The sequence below is a fragment of the Salvelinus sp. IW2-2015 genome, unplaced genomic scaffold (genome assembly GCF_002910315.2).
Source record: "Salvelinus sp. IW2-2015 unplaced genomic scaffold, ASM291031v2 Un_scaffold1865, whole genome shotgun sequence".
Taxonomy (NCBI): domain Eukaryota; kingdom Metazoa; phylum Chordata; class Actinopteri; order Salmoniformes; family Salmonidae; genus Salvelinus; species Salvelinus sp. IW2-2015.
In genome coordinates, this window is record NW_019943229.1 from 214,856 (window position 1) to 229,840 (window position 14,985).

General features: G+C 45.3%; 1 protein-coding gene and 1 long non-coding RNA gene across 2 annotated transcripts in view; one reads left to right on the forward strand and one right to left on the reverse strand.

Annotated features, from left to right (window-relative positions):
• The first annotated feature begins 11,521 nt into the window (after window positions 1–11,521).
• LOC139024779 (uncharacterized) lies at window positions 11,522–11,754 on the forward strand. The gene is made up of 2 exons (XR_011476143.1): window positions 11,522–11,578; window positions 11,665–11,754. It is a non-coding gene; the product is annotated as an uncharacterized lncRNA (long non-coding RNA).
• A 2,313-nt stretch (window positions 11,755–14,067) lies between these two features.
• The window catches only part of LOC112072257 (1-phosphatidylinositol 4,5-bisphosphate phosphodiesterase delta-1), a 99,785-nt gene continuing 98,867 nt past the window's right edge, over window positions 14,068–14,985 (reverse strand). The window contains exons 13-14 of the mRNA XM_070439712.1: window positions 14,736–14,931; window positions 14,068–14,630 (exon numbers count right to left, since the gene is read on the reverse strand). Coding sequence (XP_070295813.1) covers window positions 14,539–14,630; window positions 14,736–14,931 — 288 coding nt within the window. The 3' untranslated portion in view covers window positions 14,068–14,538. The remainder of the gene's footprint in view (window positions 14,631–14,735; window positions 14,932–14,985) is intronic.

Sequence of the window (14,985 nt, forward strand, 5' to 3'; positions counted from 1 at the left end):
TCACTGCTTTTAGACCAGGCCCCTAGCATCACTACTTTAGACCAGGCCCCTAGCATCACTACTTTAGACCAGGCCCCTAGCATCACTACTTTAGACCAGGCCCCTAGCCTGCATTATTTTAGACCAGTGGTTCTCAAACCTCTCCTTGGTTCACCATTTTATTGTAGCCCTGAACTAGCTCACCTGATTTACCTAGTCAAAGGATTGATGATTAGTTGAGCAAGTCTGGAATAGATCAAGTACATGGAATGGCTGGGGTCCCAGAGGAGAGGTTTGAGAACCACTGCCCTAAGACACTATATGGGGAATAGGGTGTGATTTGGAACTCATTTGTATGACAACTGTCCTCCAGAGGGCAGAGAATGACAGTTTTCTTTACAACAAATGAATTTGTGCTCGAAAAAAAACAGACATGTTCACCCTGTAATTTAGGTATTTTCTATTTCCCCTCCAAAAGGGAAACTACACTACTGTTCTAGTGGTCTGTGTTCCATTAGTATGGGTGGGGAAGGAAACATTACTGAAGACAACACATTGCTTATGTTCCCATGCTCAGACGTTGCTGACGCAACTCTTACAGGGCAGGGAAAGGTATTCTACGTATCAGCTAACCACGTATATTATAGCAATCTGGTGCCCGACTGCAGTCGATGACGTGGCACGCAACCGTTCCATGCAACATCTGAGCAGGGGAACGCGACACTAATGCTGTTTGCAGTCTCATAGAAATGCAACAACGTCTGCACTCATTCTCACTTAAATACTCTGCTCAAATACTTTAGAAGTGACATGGTTGTCCATGGCAATTTCAACAGTGAACTAACAAACAGTGCATTCGGAAAGTATTCAGACCCCTTCCCTTTTTCCACGTTTTGTTACGTAACAGCCTTATTCTAAAATGGATTAAATGCTTTTTTCCCCTCTAATCAATCGACACACAATACCCCACGATGATGAAGCAAAAACAGGTTTTTAGAAATTTTTACAAATGTATTCAAAATAAAACTGATATCACATATACATAAGTAATCAGACCCTTTAATCAGTACTTTGTTGAAGCACCTTTTGGCAGCAATTACAGCTTACAGGTGTAAGGAGTCTTCTTGGGTATGAAGCTACAAGCTTGTATTTGGGGAGTTTGGATGGGGAGCATTGCTGCTATTGTCAGGTATCTCCAGAGATGTTTGATTGGGTTCAAGTCCGGGCTCTGGCTGGGCCACTCAAGGACATACAGAGACGTGTCCCGAAGCCACTCCAATATTGTCTTGGCTGTGTGCTTAGGATCGTTGTCCTGTTGGAAGGTGAACCTTCTGGAGCAGGTTTTCATCAAGGATCTCTCTGTACTTTGCTCCGCTCATCTTTCCCTCGATCCTGACTAGTCTCCCAGTCCCTACCGCTGAGAAACATCCCCACGCCTCCACCATGCTTCACCGTAGGGATGGTGCCAGGTTTCCTCCAGACGTGACGTTTGGCAGTCAGGCCAAAGAGCTCAATCTTGGTTTCAGAAGACCAGATAATCTTGTTTCTCATTGTCTGAGAGTCCTTTAGGTGCCTTTTGGCAAACTCCAAGCGGGCTGTTATATGCCTTTTACTGAGGAGTGGCTTCCATCTGGCCACTCTACCATAAAGGCCTGATTGGTGGAGTGCTGCAGAGATGGTTGTCCTTCTGGAAGATTCTCCCATCGCCACAGAGGAACTCTSAACCTCTGTCAGGGTGACCATCGGGTTCTTGGTCCTTCTCCCCCGATTGTTCAGTTTGGCCAGGCAGCCAGCTCTAGGAAGTGTCTTGGTGGGTCCAAACTTCTTTCATTTAAGAATGATGGAGGCCACTGTTCTTGGACCTTCAATGCTGCAGACATGTTTTGGTTCCCTTCCCCAAATCTGTGCCTCAACACAATCATGTCTCGGAGCTTTACGGACAATTCTTTTGAACTCATGGCCTTGTTTTTGCTCTGACATGCACTGTCAACTGTGGGACCCTATATAGACAGGTGTGTGCCTTTCCAAATCATGTCCAATCAATTGAATTTACCAAAGGTGGAGTCCAATCAAATTGTAGAAACATCTCAAGGATTATCAATGGAAACAGGATGCACCTGAGGTCAATTTCGAGTCTCATAGCAAAGGGTCTGAATACTTACGTAAATAAGGTATTTCTGTTTTTTATACATTTTAATTCTAAACCTGTTTTCGCTTTGTCATTATGGGGTACATGATTGATTGATGAGGAAAACATTGATTTAATCCATTTTAGAATAAGGCTGCAATGTAACACAATGTGGCAAGGGGTTTGAATACTTTCCGAATGCATCGAGAAGTGAGCGACATAAGACAAAATGATCTGGAAGGAATCAGAAAAGCAGGGCGTCTAGATGTTATGATGGTCCTCATGGGCAGGGCTTCTAGAAGTTCTGATAGTCCTCATGGGCAGGGCTTCTAGATGTTATGATGGTCCTCATGGGCAGGGCTTCTAGATGTTATGATGGTCATCAGATTGGGCAGGGCTTTTAAACTCAGCAAAAAAAGTAACGTCCTCTCACTGTCAACTGCGTTGATTTTCAGCAAACTTAACACGTGTAAATATTTGTATGAACATAAGATTCAACAACTGAGACATAAACTGAACAAGTTCCACAGACATGTGACTAACAGAATGGAATAATGTGTCCCTGAACAAGGAGGGGGGTCAAAAACAAAAGTAACAGTCAGTATCTGGTGTGGCCACCAGCTGCATTAAGTACTGCAGTGCATCTCCTAATGGACTGCACCAGATTTGCCAGTTCTTGCTGTGAGATGTTACCCCACTCTTCCACCAAGCACCTGCAAGTTCCCGGACATTTCTGGGGGGAATGGCCCTAGCCCTCACCCTCCGATCCAACAGGTCCCAGATGTGCTCAATGGGATTGAGATCCGGGCTCTTCGCTGGCCATGACAGAAGACTGACATTCCTGTCTTGCAGGATATCACGCACAGAACGAGCAGTATGACTGGTGGCATTGTCATGCTGGAGGGTCATGTCAGGATGAGCCTGCAGGAAGTGTACCACGTGAGGGATGTGGATATCTTCCCTGTAACGTACAATGTTGAGATTGCCAGCAATGACAACAAGCTCAGTCCGATGATGCTGACACACAGCCCCAGACCATGACGGACCCTCCACCTCCAAATCGATCCCGCTCCAGAGTACAGGCCTCGGTGTAAAGCTCATTCCTTCGACGATAAACGCAAATCCGACTATCACCCCTGGTGAGACAAAACCGCGACTCGTCAGTGAAGAGCACTTTTTGCCAGTCCTGTCTGGTCCAGTGACGGTGGGTTTGTGCCCATAGGCGATGTTGTTGCCGGTGATATCTGGTGAGAACCTGCCTTACAACAGGCCTACACGCCCTCAGTCCAGCCTCTCTCAGCCTATTGCGGACAGTCTGAGCACTGATGGAGGGATTGTGCATTCCTGGTGTAACTCGGGCAGTTGTTGTTGCCAATCCTGTACCTGTCCCGCAGGTGTGATGTTCGGATGTACCGATCCTGTGCAGGTGTTGTTACATGTGGTCTGCCACTGCGAGGATGATCAGCTGTCTGTCCTGTCTCCCTGTAGCGCTGTCTTAGGCGTCTCACAGTACAGACATGGCAATTTATTGCCCTGGCCACATCTGCAGTCCTCATACCACCTTGCAGCATGCCTAAGGCACGTTCACGCAGATGAGAAGGGACCCTGGGCATCTTTCTTTTGGTGTTTTTCAGAATCAGTAGAAAGGCCTCTTTAGTGTCCTAAGAGTTCATAGCTGTGACCTTAATTGCCTACCGTCTGTAAGCTGTTAGTGTCTTAATGACCGTTCCACAGGTGCATGTTCATTAATTGTTTATGGTTCATTGAACAAGCATGGGAACCAGTGTTTAAACCCTTTACAATGAAGATATGTGAAGTTATTTGGATTTTTACGAATTATCTTTGAAAGACATGGTCCTGAAAAAGCGTTCAGATGTTATGATGGTCCTCATTACAGGGCATCCATCCTAAAGTGATGTATGTTTACTTCCTGGACAATTTTTATTATAATAACAGAGCATTTTCTAAATTAAAACTGATGCCCTGCAACTGGACATGGATGTTTTATTGGACTCCTGTTTCCACATATCGAGGATGAAGACTGCGTTGATAAGGTTGGTTGAAAGTTCTCTATGTTACACCAAACAGTAGCTATCATTTAACTTCCTGTAATGGACACCAACAATCTGTGGTTAAATCACACTAACTGGTGTAACAGTCTGTGGCTAAGATAACTGGTGATCAGCAGATGATGGGAGAGGTGGTCATGATGAAACTGCCATTCACAAAGGAACACACTAAGTTCACGGTATACTTGCACAGCTGTGGGAGGAGTGTTGTCATGATCAAACTGCCATTCAGCTCCTCATGAGTCATCTGCTTGAAATCCAGCATAATGTCTAATCCCTCGAGAGGAATACCCTTCACTGGATTCCTTTCTGCCACAATGACGCAGGCAAAGGAATTCTGTTTCAGTATCTAGAATCCACTGCAGGAAGAAGCCCAAGCACCACACAGTATTGTCTGGAAGACAAAAAATGATACATTTACTCTATTGTACAGTTTGAACGACACTTGAATTGTGCATAACATCAACATTGGGTTAGAATAGTTCAACATGCGTACATGTACACAGCAATGAGATTACATTTAGAACAATATCTAGCCTAATATAAATAAATATGGCATGACCATCAACCTTTGCACAGTGACCAGATTGTACAAATGTACCTAGGTAGGTAGACAGTATCTAGCTATGGCCATGTCTGTCTATCAGGCATGTTTAGGCAAATAGTTTTATAGTTAAACCAGTTTCAGTTTGAGATTTACAACAGTAAATTGTTGTATTATTGTTTGTCCTCACTGTTAGCTAGTAAACTTAACTAGCTAGCTGTAAAGCCAATAATTGTTATATACAGTGTCTTCAGAAAGTATTTAGACCCCTTGACTTTTTCCACATTTTGTTACGTTACAGCCTTATTCTTGTTCTAAAATGGATTAAGGATCAGAGTGGCGGATGTGTTGTTACCTACCCTCACCACCTGGGGGCGCCCCGTCAGGAAGTCCAGGATCCAGTTGCAGAGGGAGGTGTTAAGTCCCAGGGGTCCTTAGCTTAGTGATGAGCTTTGAGGGCACTATGGTGTTGAAGGCTGAACTGTAGTCAATGAATAGCATTCTCACGTAGGGCAGTGTGGAGTGCAATAGAGATTGCATCATTTGTGGATCGGTTGGGGCAGTATGCAATTTGGAGTGGGTGTAGGGTTTCTGGGATGATGTTGTTGATGTGAGCCATGACCAGCCTTTCAAAGCACCTCATGGCTACTGACGTGAGTGCTACAGGGCGATAGTCATTTAGGCAGGTTACCTTCGCTTTCTTGGGCACAGAGACAATGGTAGTATTTTTGAAACATGTAGGTATTACAGACTCTGTCAGGGAGAGATTGAAAATGTAATTGAAGTCACTTGTCAGTTTGTCTGCGCATGCTCCGATTACACATCCTGGTAATCCGTCGGGCCCAGCGGCAATGTGAATGTTGACCTGTTTTAAGGTCTTGCTCATATCAGCTATGGAGTGCGTGATCACACAGTCGTCCCGAACAGCTGGTGCTCTCATGAATGCTTCAGTGTTGCTTGCCTCAAAGCGAGCATAAAAGGCATTTAGCCCATCTGGTAGGCTTGCGTCACTGGGCAGCTCTGCCACATCCGACGAGCGTTAGAGCTGATGTAGTAAGATTCAATCTTAATCCTGTATTGAAGCTTTGCCTGTTTGATGGCTCGTCTGGGTGCATTGCGGGATTTATTTTAAGCGTCTGGATTAGTGTATCGCTCCTTGAAAGCGGCAGCTCTAACCTTTAGCAAGGTGCGGATGTTGCTCGTAATCCATGGCTTCTGGTTGGAATATGTACGTATGGTCACTGTGGGGACGACTTCGTCGATGCACTTATTGATGAAGCCGGTGACTGAGGTGGTAAACATTGGATGAATTCCTACTTGTAAGCAGGAATCAGGAGGATAGAATTATGGACAGATTTGCCAAATGGAGGGCGAGGGAGAGCTTTGTATGTATCTCTGTGTGTGGATTAAGTTGGTCTAGTTTATATATATTTTTTTTAATTCTCTGGTTGCACATTTTGACATGCTAGTAGAAATACGATAAAATGGATATAAATTTGCGTGTAATAAAGTCCCCTGCCACTAGGAGTGCCACTTCTGGATATGCATTTTCTTGTTTGCTTATGGCTTTATACAGCTCGTTGAGTGCGGTGTTAGTGCCAGCATCGTTTTGTGGTGGTAAGTAGACGGCTACGAATAATATAGATGAGAACTCTCTTGGTAGATAGTGTGGTCTATAGCTTATCATGAGGTATTCTACCTCAGGCGAGCAATAGCTCGATTCTTCTTTAATATTAGACATCGCGCACCAGCAGTTTTTGACAAATAGACACACACCCCTGCCCTTTGTCTTACCAGACATAGCTGCTCTGTCCTGCCGATGCACGGAGAAGTAAGCCAGCTCTATATTTTCCGTGTCGTCGTTTAGCCAAGTCTCGGTGAAACATAAGATATTACAGTTTTTAATGTCCCGTTGGTAGGATAGTATTAATCGTAGATTGTCCAGTTTGTTTTGCAATGATTGCAACGTTGGCCAATAATATGGAGGGTAGTGGTGGTTTACCTACTCGTCAGCGAATTCTTACAAGGCACCCTGCCCTCCTCCCCCTTTTCCCTCCATCTTTTCTTCACCACTATAACCTGGACCAGGATGATGTCATGCTGCTAGACACCTGGGAGGAGGTGAGGGGTCATACTAATAAGCTGCTCAACAAGACCTTAACTAGCTGAATCAGATATGCTAAATTAGGGTTGGACTGAAAACCTACAGGACAGTAGATCTCCAGGAAGAGGGTTGGGCAGCTCTGGTCTAGTGGATCTTCTCTTCTCAACAGGGAGGCTCCTCCTAGGAGGAAATTTAACAAAAACTGGGCGACATTGCGTCTCTCAGATTACTGCAGTAAGTGATTCACTAGAAATCTCTAACAATAACCAAGATATAACCATTAACCACCTTTCAAAGTCATTATGATATAACCAATACAAGCCTAACCTTCGCATGCATCAAACATGCATGATTGTAACAGAAGAAACATGAATCCTCATATTTTCTAAATCCTCCATACAGCCTTCACCTGCTGGTGGATATCGGCCTTCACCCGCTGGTGGATATCGGCCTTCACCCGCTGGTGGATATCGGCCTTCACCCGCTGGTGGATATCGGCCTTCACACGCTGGTGGATATCGCCTTCACCGCTGGTGGATATCACTCAACCTCTTCTTACGTGTCTGTAGAATTTGAACAACACAGACCTGAGTACGTGTTCTGCTTGGGGAGTAGTGGAGGTGATGGATAGAGCGCTCCAGGAGGCCCAGACCAGCTTAGCTCTCCCCCATCCTACAAGCTCCATCTAAGGGTTCTGCTTGGGGTAGTGGAGGTGGTGGGTAGAGCGCTCCAGGAGGCCCAGACCAGCTTAGCTCTCCCCCATACTCAGTGGTGGAAAAAGTACTAAATTGTCATACTTGAGTAAAAGTAAAGTGCTTAATAGAAAATGACTCAAGTAAAGGTCACCCAGTAAAATACTACTTGAGTAGAAGTCTAAAAGTATTTAGTTTTAAAAATACTTAAGTATCAAAAGTAAAAGTATAAATCATTTCAAATATTAAGCAAACCAGAGCACAATTCTTCTTTTTTTTTTTTTTTGATGGATAGCCACAGGCACACTCCAACACTCAGACATAATTTCAAACAAAGGATTTGTGTTTAGTGAGTCTGCCAGTTCAGAGGCAGTAAGGATGACCAGGATGTTCTCTTGATAAGTGTGTGAATTGGACAATTTTCCTGTCAAAATGTAACAAGTACTTTTGGGTGTCAGGGAAAATGTATGGGTAAAAAGTACATTTTTTGCCATAGTTGCCAAAATATAAATTAGTAAAGTATTTTTTGGGGTATCTGTAATTTACTTAAGTAGTACTTTAAAGTATTTTTTACTTAAGTAGTTTACACCACTGCCCATCCTACAAGCTCCATCTAGGGGGAGGAGGAGGCTCCTCTAGCCCCTCAAGCCCAGCCAGCTCCATCTAGGGGGAGGAGGAGGCTCCTCTAGCCCCTCAAGCCAGCCAGGTCCATCTAGGGGGAGGAGGAGGCTCCTCTAGCCCCTCAAGCCCAGCCAGCTCCATTAGGGGGAGGAGGAGGCTCCTCTAGCCCAGCCAGCTCCATCTAGGGGAGGAGGAGGCTCCTCTAGCCTCTAGCCCAGCCAGCTCCATCTAGGGGGAGGAGGGGGCTCCTCTATTCCTCAAGCCCAGCCAGCTCCATCTAGGGGGAGGAGGAGGCTCCTCTAGCCCTCAAGCCCAGCCAGCTCCATCTAGGGAGGAGGAGGCTCCTCTAGCCCTCAAGCCCAGCCAGCTCCATCTAGGGGGAGGAGGAGGCTCCTCTATTCCCTCAAGCCCAGCCAGCTCCATCTAGGGGGAGGAGGAGGCTCCTCTAGCCCCTCAAGCCGCAGCCTCCATCTAGGGGGAGGAGGAGGCTCCTCTAGCCCCTCAAGCCCAGCCAGCTCCATCTAGGGGGAGGAGGAGGCTCCTCTAGCCCAGCCACCCCTGGTGCCCAGACCCGCAGGTCCACCCCTTCAGCACCACTCTGTCTCCCACCTTGTCCTCCTCGGCCCTCAGGACTTGACAGTACCTGGCCGCTGAGCTGCTGCTCAACAAGAGCCCCAATTTTATTTTATTATATATTTTTTTTTCACCTTTATTTAACCAGGTAGGCTAGTTGAGAACAAGTTCTCATTTGCAACTGCGACCTGGCCAAGATAAAGCATAGCAGTGTGAACAGACAACACAGAGTTACACATGGAGTAACAATAAACAAGTCAATAACATGGTAGAAAAAAAGAGAATCTTATACAATGTGTGCAAAAGGCATGAGGTAGGCAATAAATCGAATAATTACAATTTAGCAGATTAACACTGGAGTGATAAATCATCAGATGATCATGTGCAAGAAGAGATACTGGTGTGCAAAAAGAGCAGAAAAGTAAATAAATAAAAGCAGTATGGGGGGTGAGGTAGGTAAATTGGGTGGGTAGTTTACAGATGGACTATGTACAGCTGCAGCGATCGGTTAGCTGCTCGGATAGCAGATTTTTAAAGTTGTTGAGGGAGATAAAAGTCTCCAACTTCAGAGATTTTTGCAATTCGTTCCAGTCGCAGGCAGCAGAGAACTGGAAGGAAAGGCGTCCAAATGAGGTTTTAGCTTTAGGGATGATCAGTGAGATACACCTGCTGGAGCGCGTGCTGCGGGTGGGTGTAGCCATCGTGACCAGTGAACTGAGATAAGGCGGCACTTTACCTAGCATAGCCTTGTAGATGACCTGGAGCCAGTGGGTCTGACGACGAACATGTAGCGAGGGCCAGCCGACTAGGGCATACAGGTCGCAGTGGTGGGTCGTATAAGGTGCTTTAGTACAAAAGAATGGCACTGTGATAAACTGCATCCAGTTTGCTGAGTAGAGTGTTGGAAGCTATTTTGTAGATGACATCGCCGAAGTCGAGGATCGGTAGGATAGTCAGTTTTACTAGGGTAAGTTTGGCGGCGTGAGTGAAGGAGGCTTTGTTGCGGAATAGAAAGCCGATTCTTGATTTGATTTTGGATTGGAGATGTTTGATATGAGTCTGGAAGGAGAGTTTGCAGTCTAGCCAGACACCTAGGTACTTATAGATGTCCACATATTCTAGGTCGGAACCGTCCAGGGTGGTGATGCTAGTCGGGCGTGCGGGTGCAGGCAGCGAACGGTTGAAAAGCATGCATTTGGTTTTACTAATGAGCTACCCCAGGGAGAAGACCCTAACAGGGAGAGGTGAGACACATGAACTATCACTAACCCAGTAGAGGTGAGACACATTGACTATCACTAAGGGGTGACGGGGCACAGGGCAGCATAACACATCTCTCTCTTGCTCTCCTTCCTTTCCTATCTCTCTCTCCGTTGTCAGGATTGTCTCTCTCTCTCTCCGTTGTCAGGCTTGTCTCTCTCCGTTGTCAGGACTGTCTCTCTCCGTTGTCAGGACTGTCTCTCCTCTCGTAGCTGTCTCTCTCGTGTAGGACTGTCTCTCTCCGTTGTCAGGACTGTCTCTCTCTCCGTGTCAGGACTGTCTCTCTCCGTTGTCAGGACTGTCTCTCTCCGTTGTCAGGACTGTTCTCTCCCGTTGTCAGGACTGTCTCTCTCTCCGTTGTCAGGACTGTCTCGTCTCTCTCTCCGTTGTCAGGACTGTCTCTCTCTGCGTTGTCAGGACTGTCTCTCTCTCCATTGTCAGGACTGTCTTCTCTCTCCGTTGTCAGGACTGTCTCTCTCCATTGTCAGGACTGTCTCTCTCCGTTTTCAGGACTGTCTCTCTCCGTTGTCAGGACTGTCTCTCTGATGTGGATCTGGAGAACCTGCTGGGTTGTTCTCGGTCTGGTTTCCAGCGGCTGCCCAAGTGGAGGTAGAACGGCCTGAAGAAGGCATGGCTGTTCTGAGTGGGCGGAGTCAGTCAGTTGGGATGACAAGGGCACGTATCTTATTAGAGTTGAATGGTTATATTTTCATTGGTTGTGTTTAAGTTGTGTTTAAGTTGTGTTTAAGTTGTGTTTATGTTGTGTTTATGTTGTGTTCATGTTGTGTTCATGTTGTGTTCATGTTGTGTTCATGTTGTGTTCATGTTGTGTTCATGTTGTGTTCGTGTTGTGTTGTGTTTGTGTTTATGTTGTGTGTATGTTGTGTGTATGTTGTGTGTATGTTGTGTGTATGTTGTGTGTATGTTGTGTGTATGTTGTGTGTATGTTGTGTTTATGTTGTGTGTAAGTTGTGTGTATGTTGTGTTTATGTTGTGTTTATGTTGTGTGTAAGTTGCCATACTTTTCAAATACAGTTCAAGCTAGAGGAACTGTACATGCACACATTATGAGCTCTACAAGTTAAATAGGATTATTATTATACTCCAGCTGAGGGAGAGAACCTGCCAGATACTGGATGTTACCAACAGCAATACCACTTTCATTTTCAGTGTCTCTAACAAAGTCCCTTTAACATTTTTTATTGAACAAAAACATGCCCAGTCCTTCACTGACATGTTCTACCAGTATGCTGAACAGAATAAGAAGCAGGAGTGTTTTTAATGTTCAAAATGAATTAAATCAAGGAAGATCTTGCTGGCTTGTGTTTTGTTATATTTACTGCAACTCAGTTTGACCATCATAATGAACTAACCCTTTCATAACAACACGGCTAATTATCATAAAGTTGCCTCAAAATCTCTCTAAATAAAACAATTCACCATCAAACAACTTTTCTAAATGATGATTTTATTCAAGAGCATGTGCAAATGCAGTTTACTGGAAAAACAACAGTAAGATATTACTACCACAGCTACTTAATGTCTTTATACTCTGCTATATGTTACACAGCTGATATTAAGAGAAGAGTGTTAGAGGAACCAAAGTAGGTCATATATGGCTTGATGTGTGTTTCACATGAACAGCAGTAGGTCAATATATGGCTTGATGTGTGTTTCACATGAACAGTCAGTAGGTCATATATGGCTTGATGTGTGTTTCACATGAACAGTCAGTAGGTCATATATGGCTTGATGTGTGTTTCACATGAACAGTCAGTAGGTCATATACGGCTTGATGTGTGTTTCACATGAACAGTCAGTAACAGTCATAATATGAGTTTGATCATGTGTCCATTAGGCCTATGGATTTTTTAAATCAGCACGAATTAGATTGAGCAATGAAAGCCCCACTTTTTCTGTAGGCTGGGATCCTCACATGCAGCTGTTATTCTATAGGCTGGGATCTACACCATACAGCTGTTATTCTATAGGCTGGGATCTCACTATGCAGCTGTTATTCTATAGGCTGGGATCCACACTATGCAGCTGTTATTCTATAGGCTGGGATCCTCACCATGCAGCTGTTATTCTATAGGCTGGGATCTACACCATAGCTGTTATTTCATAGGCTGGGATCCTCACCATGCAGCTGTTATTCTATAGGCTGGGATCTACACCATACAGCTGTTATTCTATAGGCTGGGATCTACACATACAGCTGTTATTCTATGGCTGGGATCCGCACTATGCAGCTGTTATCTATAGGCTGGGATCCACACATGCAGCTGTTATTCTATAGGCTGGGATCCACACTGCAGCTGTTATTCTATAGGCTGGGATCCACACATGCAGCTGTTATTCTATAGGCTGGGATCCACACTATGCGCTGTTATTCTATAGGCTGGGATTCTCACTATGCAGCTGTTTTTCTATAGGCTGGGATCCTCACCATGCAGCTGTTATTCTATAGGCTGGATCCTCACTATGTAGCTGTTATTCTATAGGCTGGGATCCTCACTATGAGATCTCCCGGGTGGTGCAGTGGTCTAGGGCACTGCATCGCAGTGCTAGCTGCGCCACCAGAGTCTCTGGGTTCACGCCCAGGCTCTGTCGCAGCCGGCCGCAACCGGGAGGTCCGTGGGGCGACGCACAATTGGCATAGCGTCGTCCGGGTTAGGGAGGGTTTGGCCGGTAGGGATATCCTTGTCTCAGTATGTAAAAAAAAATAAAAAAATGTATAAAATGTATGCACTCTACTGTAAGTCGCTCTGGATAAGAGCGTCTGCTAAATGACTAAAATGTAAAATGTATGCAGCTGTTATTCTATAGGCTGGGATCCACACTATGCAGCTGTTATTCTATAGGCTGGGATCCACATATGTAGCTGTTATTCTATAGGCTGGGATCCGCACTATGTAGCTGTTATTCTATAGGCTGGGATCTACACCATACAGCTGTTATTCTATAGGCTGGGATCTACACCATACAGCTGTTATTCTATAGGCTGGATCCGCACTATGCAGCTGTTATTCTATAGGCTGGGATCCACACTATGCAGCTGTTATTCTATAGGCTGGGATCCACACTGCCAGCTGTTATTCTATAGGCTGGGATCCACACTATGCAGCTGTTATTCTATAGGCTGGGATCCACACTATGCAGCTGTTATTCTATAGGCTGGGATTCTCACTATGCAGCTGTTTTTCTATAGGCTGGGATCCTCACCATGCAGCTGTTATTCTATAGGCTGGGATCCTCACTATGTAGCTGTTATTCTATAGGCTGGGATCCTCACTATGAGATCTCCCGGGTGGTGCAGTGGTCTAGGGCACTGCATCGCAGTGCTAGCTGCGCCACCAGAGTCTCTGGGTTCACGCCCAGGCTCTGTCGCAGCCGGCCGCAACCGGGAGGTCCGTGGGGCGACGCACAATTGGCATAGCGTCGTCCGGGTTAGGGAGGGTTTGGCCGGTAGGGATATCCTTGTCTCAGTATGTAAAAAAAATAAAAAAATGTAATAAAATGTATGCACTCTACTGTAAGTCGCTCTGGATAAGAGCGTCTGCTAAATGACTAAAATGTAAAATGTATGCAGCTGTTATTCTATAGGCTGGGATCCACACTATGCAGCTGTTATTCTATAGGCTGGGATCCACACTATGTAGCTGTTATTCTATAGGCTGGGATCCACACTATGTAGCTGTTATTCTATAGGCTGGGATCCGCACTATGTAGCTGTTATTCTATAGGCTGGGATCCGCACTATGCAGCTGTTGCCAGAGCACATTTTTCACTGGCTGTCCACTGGTTTCAAAAACAAAGAATTGACAGGCAGCTTAAACTTCTTGAATTCAACCATTTTTGGGTTCAAATACACATTTAGATTCGTGAACAGCCAACAACCACAATCTGTAAGGCGGAAACAGCTAAATGAGAGAGCAGCAGTGTGATTCACATCAATGCGCTATGTAGATATCATTAATACSTGATATCTGTATCGCCGTAGACTATACCACCACTGTCATCCTTACCTCCAAGTGTTTATTCAAGTTGGATAATATTTGCATACCGACAGCAATCGCACCATTGGAAGACATATATATATATTATTTAATTTATTTAACAAGTTCTCGTTTACAACTGCGACCAAGATAAAGCAAAGCAGTGTGACAAAAACACCACAGTTTGGACTGTAGCCTTCAAAAGCATATTTTCCCGCGATCCGTCAAACACATTTTGGTGTGTCATCATAGTGGTCTCTGACTTGTGGTCAGACTTACTCAGGTGGAACAAACTTAAAAGAAGTGTAAAGATTTTTTTTTTTAAATAGATAAAACATTAAATATCAACATATTAAAAACCTTGTCAGTTACAGCTCAAGGATGTGGGAATTGTCAGTATGATGTGGGAGGGGTCAGTGTGGTGTGGGAGGGGTCAGTGTGGGAGGGGTCAGTATGATGTGGGAGGGGTCAGTGTGATGTGGGAGGGGTCAGTGTGGTGTGGGAGGGGTCAGTGTGGTGTGGGAGAGGTCAGTATGGTGTGGGAGGCGTCAGTGTGAAGTGGGTCGGGATCTATTTGGCGTCCAGCAGCATGAGGTGAACAAACAGGCCGGCGGAGGGGATGACATCACCACGCTTGGTGAGCAGAGGGACGTGGCGGTAACCTGGGAAACAGGATGTGAGGTTTGAATAAGTCAGCAGTCAGCAATGAGAGGATAGAATAGAGAGGGAGAGAAAGAGAGAGAAATAATACAAGAGGGAGGTATTACCGTTCTGTAGACTGGTCAGTGGCAGGCAGTAATGTCCAATCAGGTCGTTCTGTGAGGTAGCGTCATAGTCTTCGACCAGGAAGCGCAACATGGCCAGCTCTGGTACCTGGATGTCAAACTGGAACGTCTCATTCCACATGGGGTTAAAACCTGCAGAGAGGAACATCATTCCACATGGGGTTAAAACCTGCAGAGAGGAACATCATTCCACATGGGGTTAAAACCTGCAGAGAGGAACATCATTCCACAT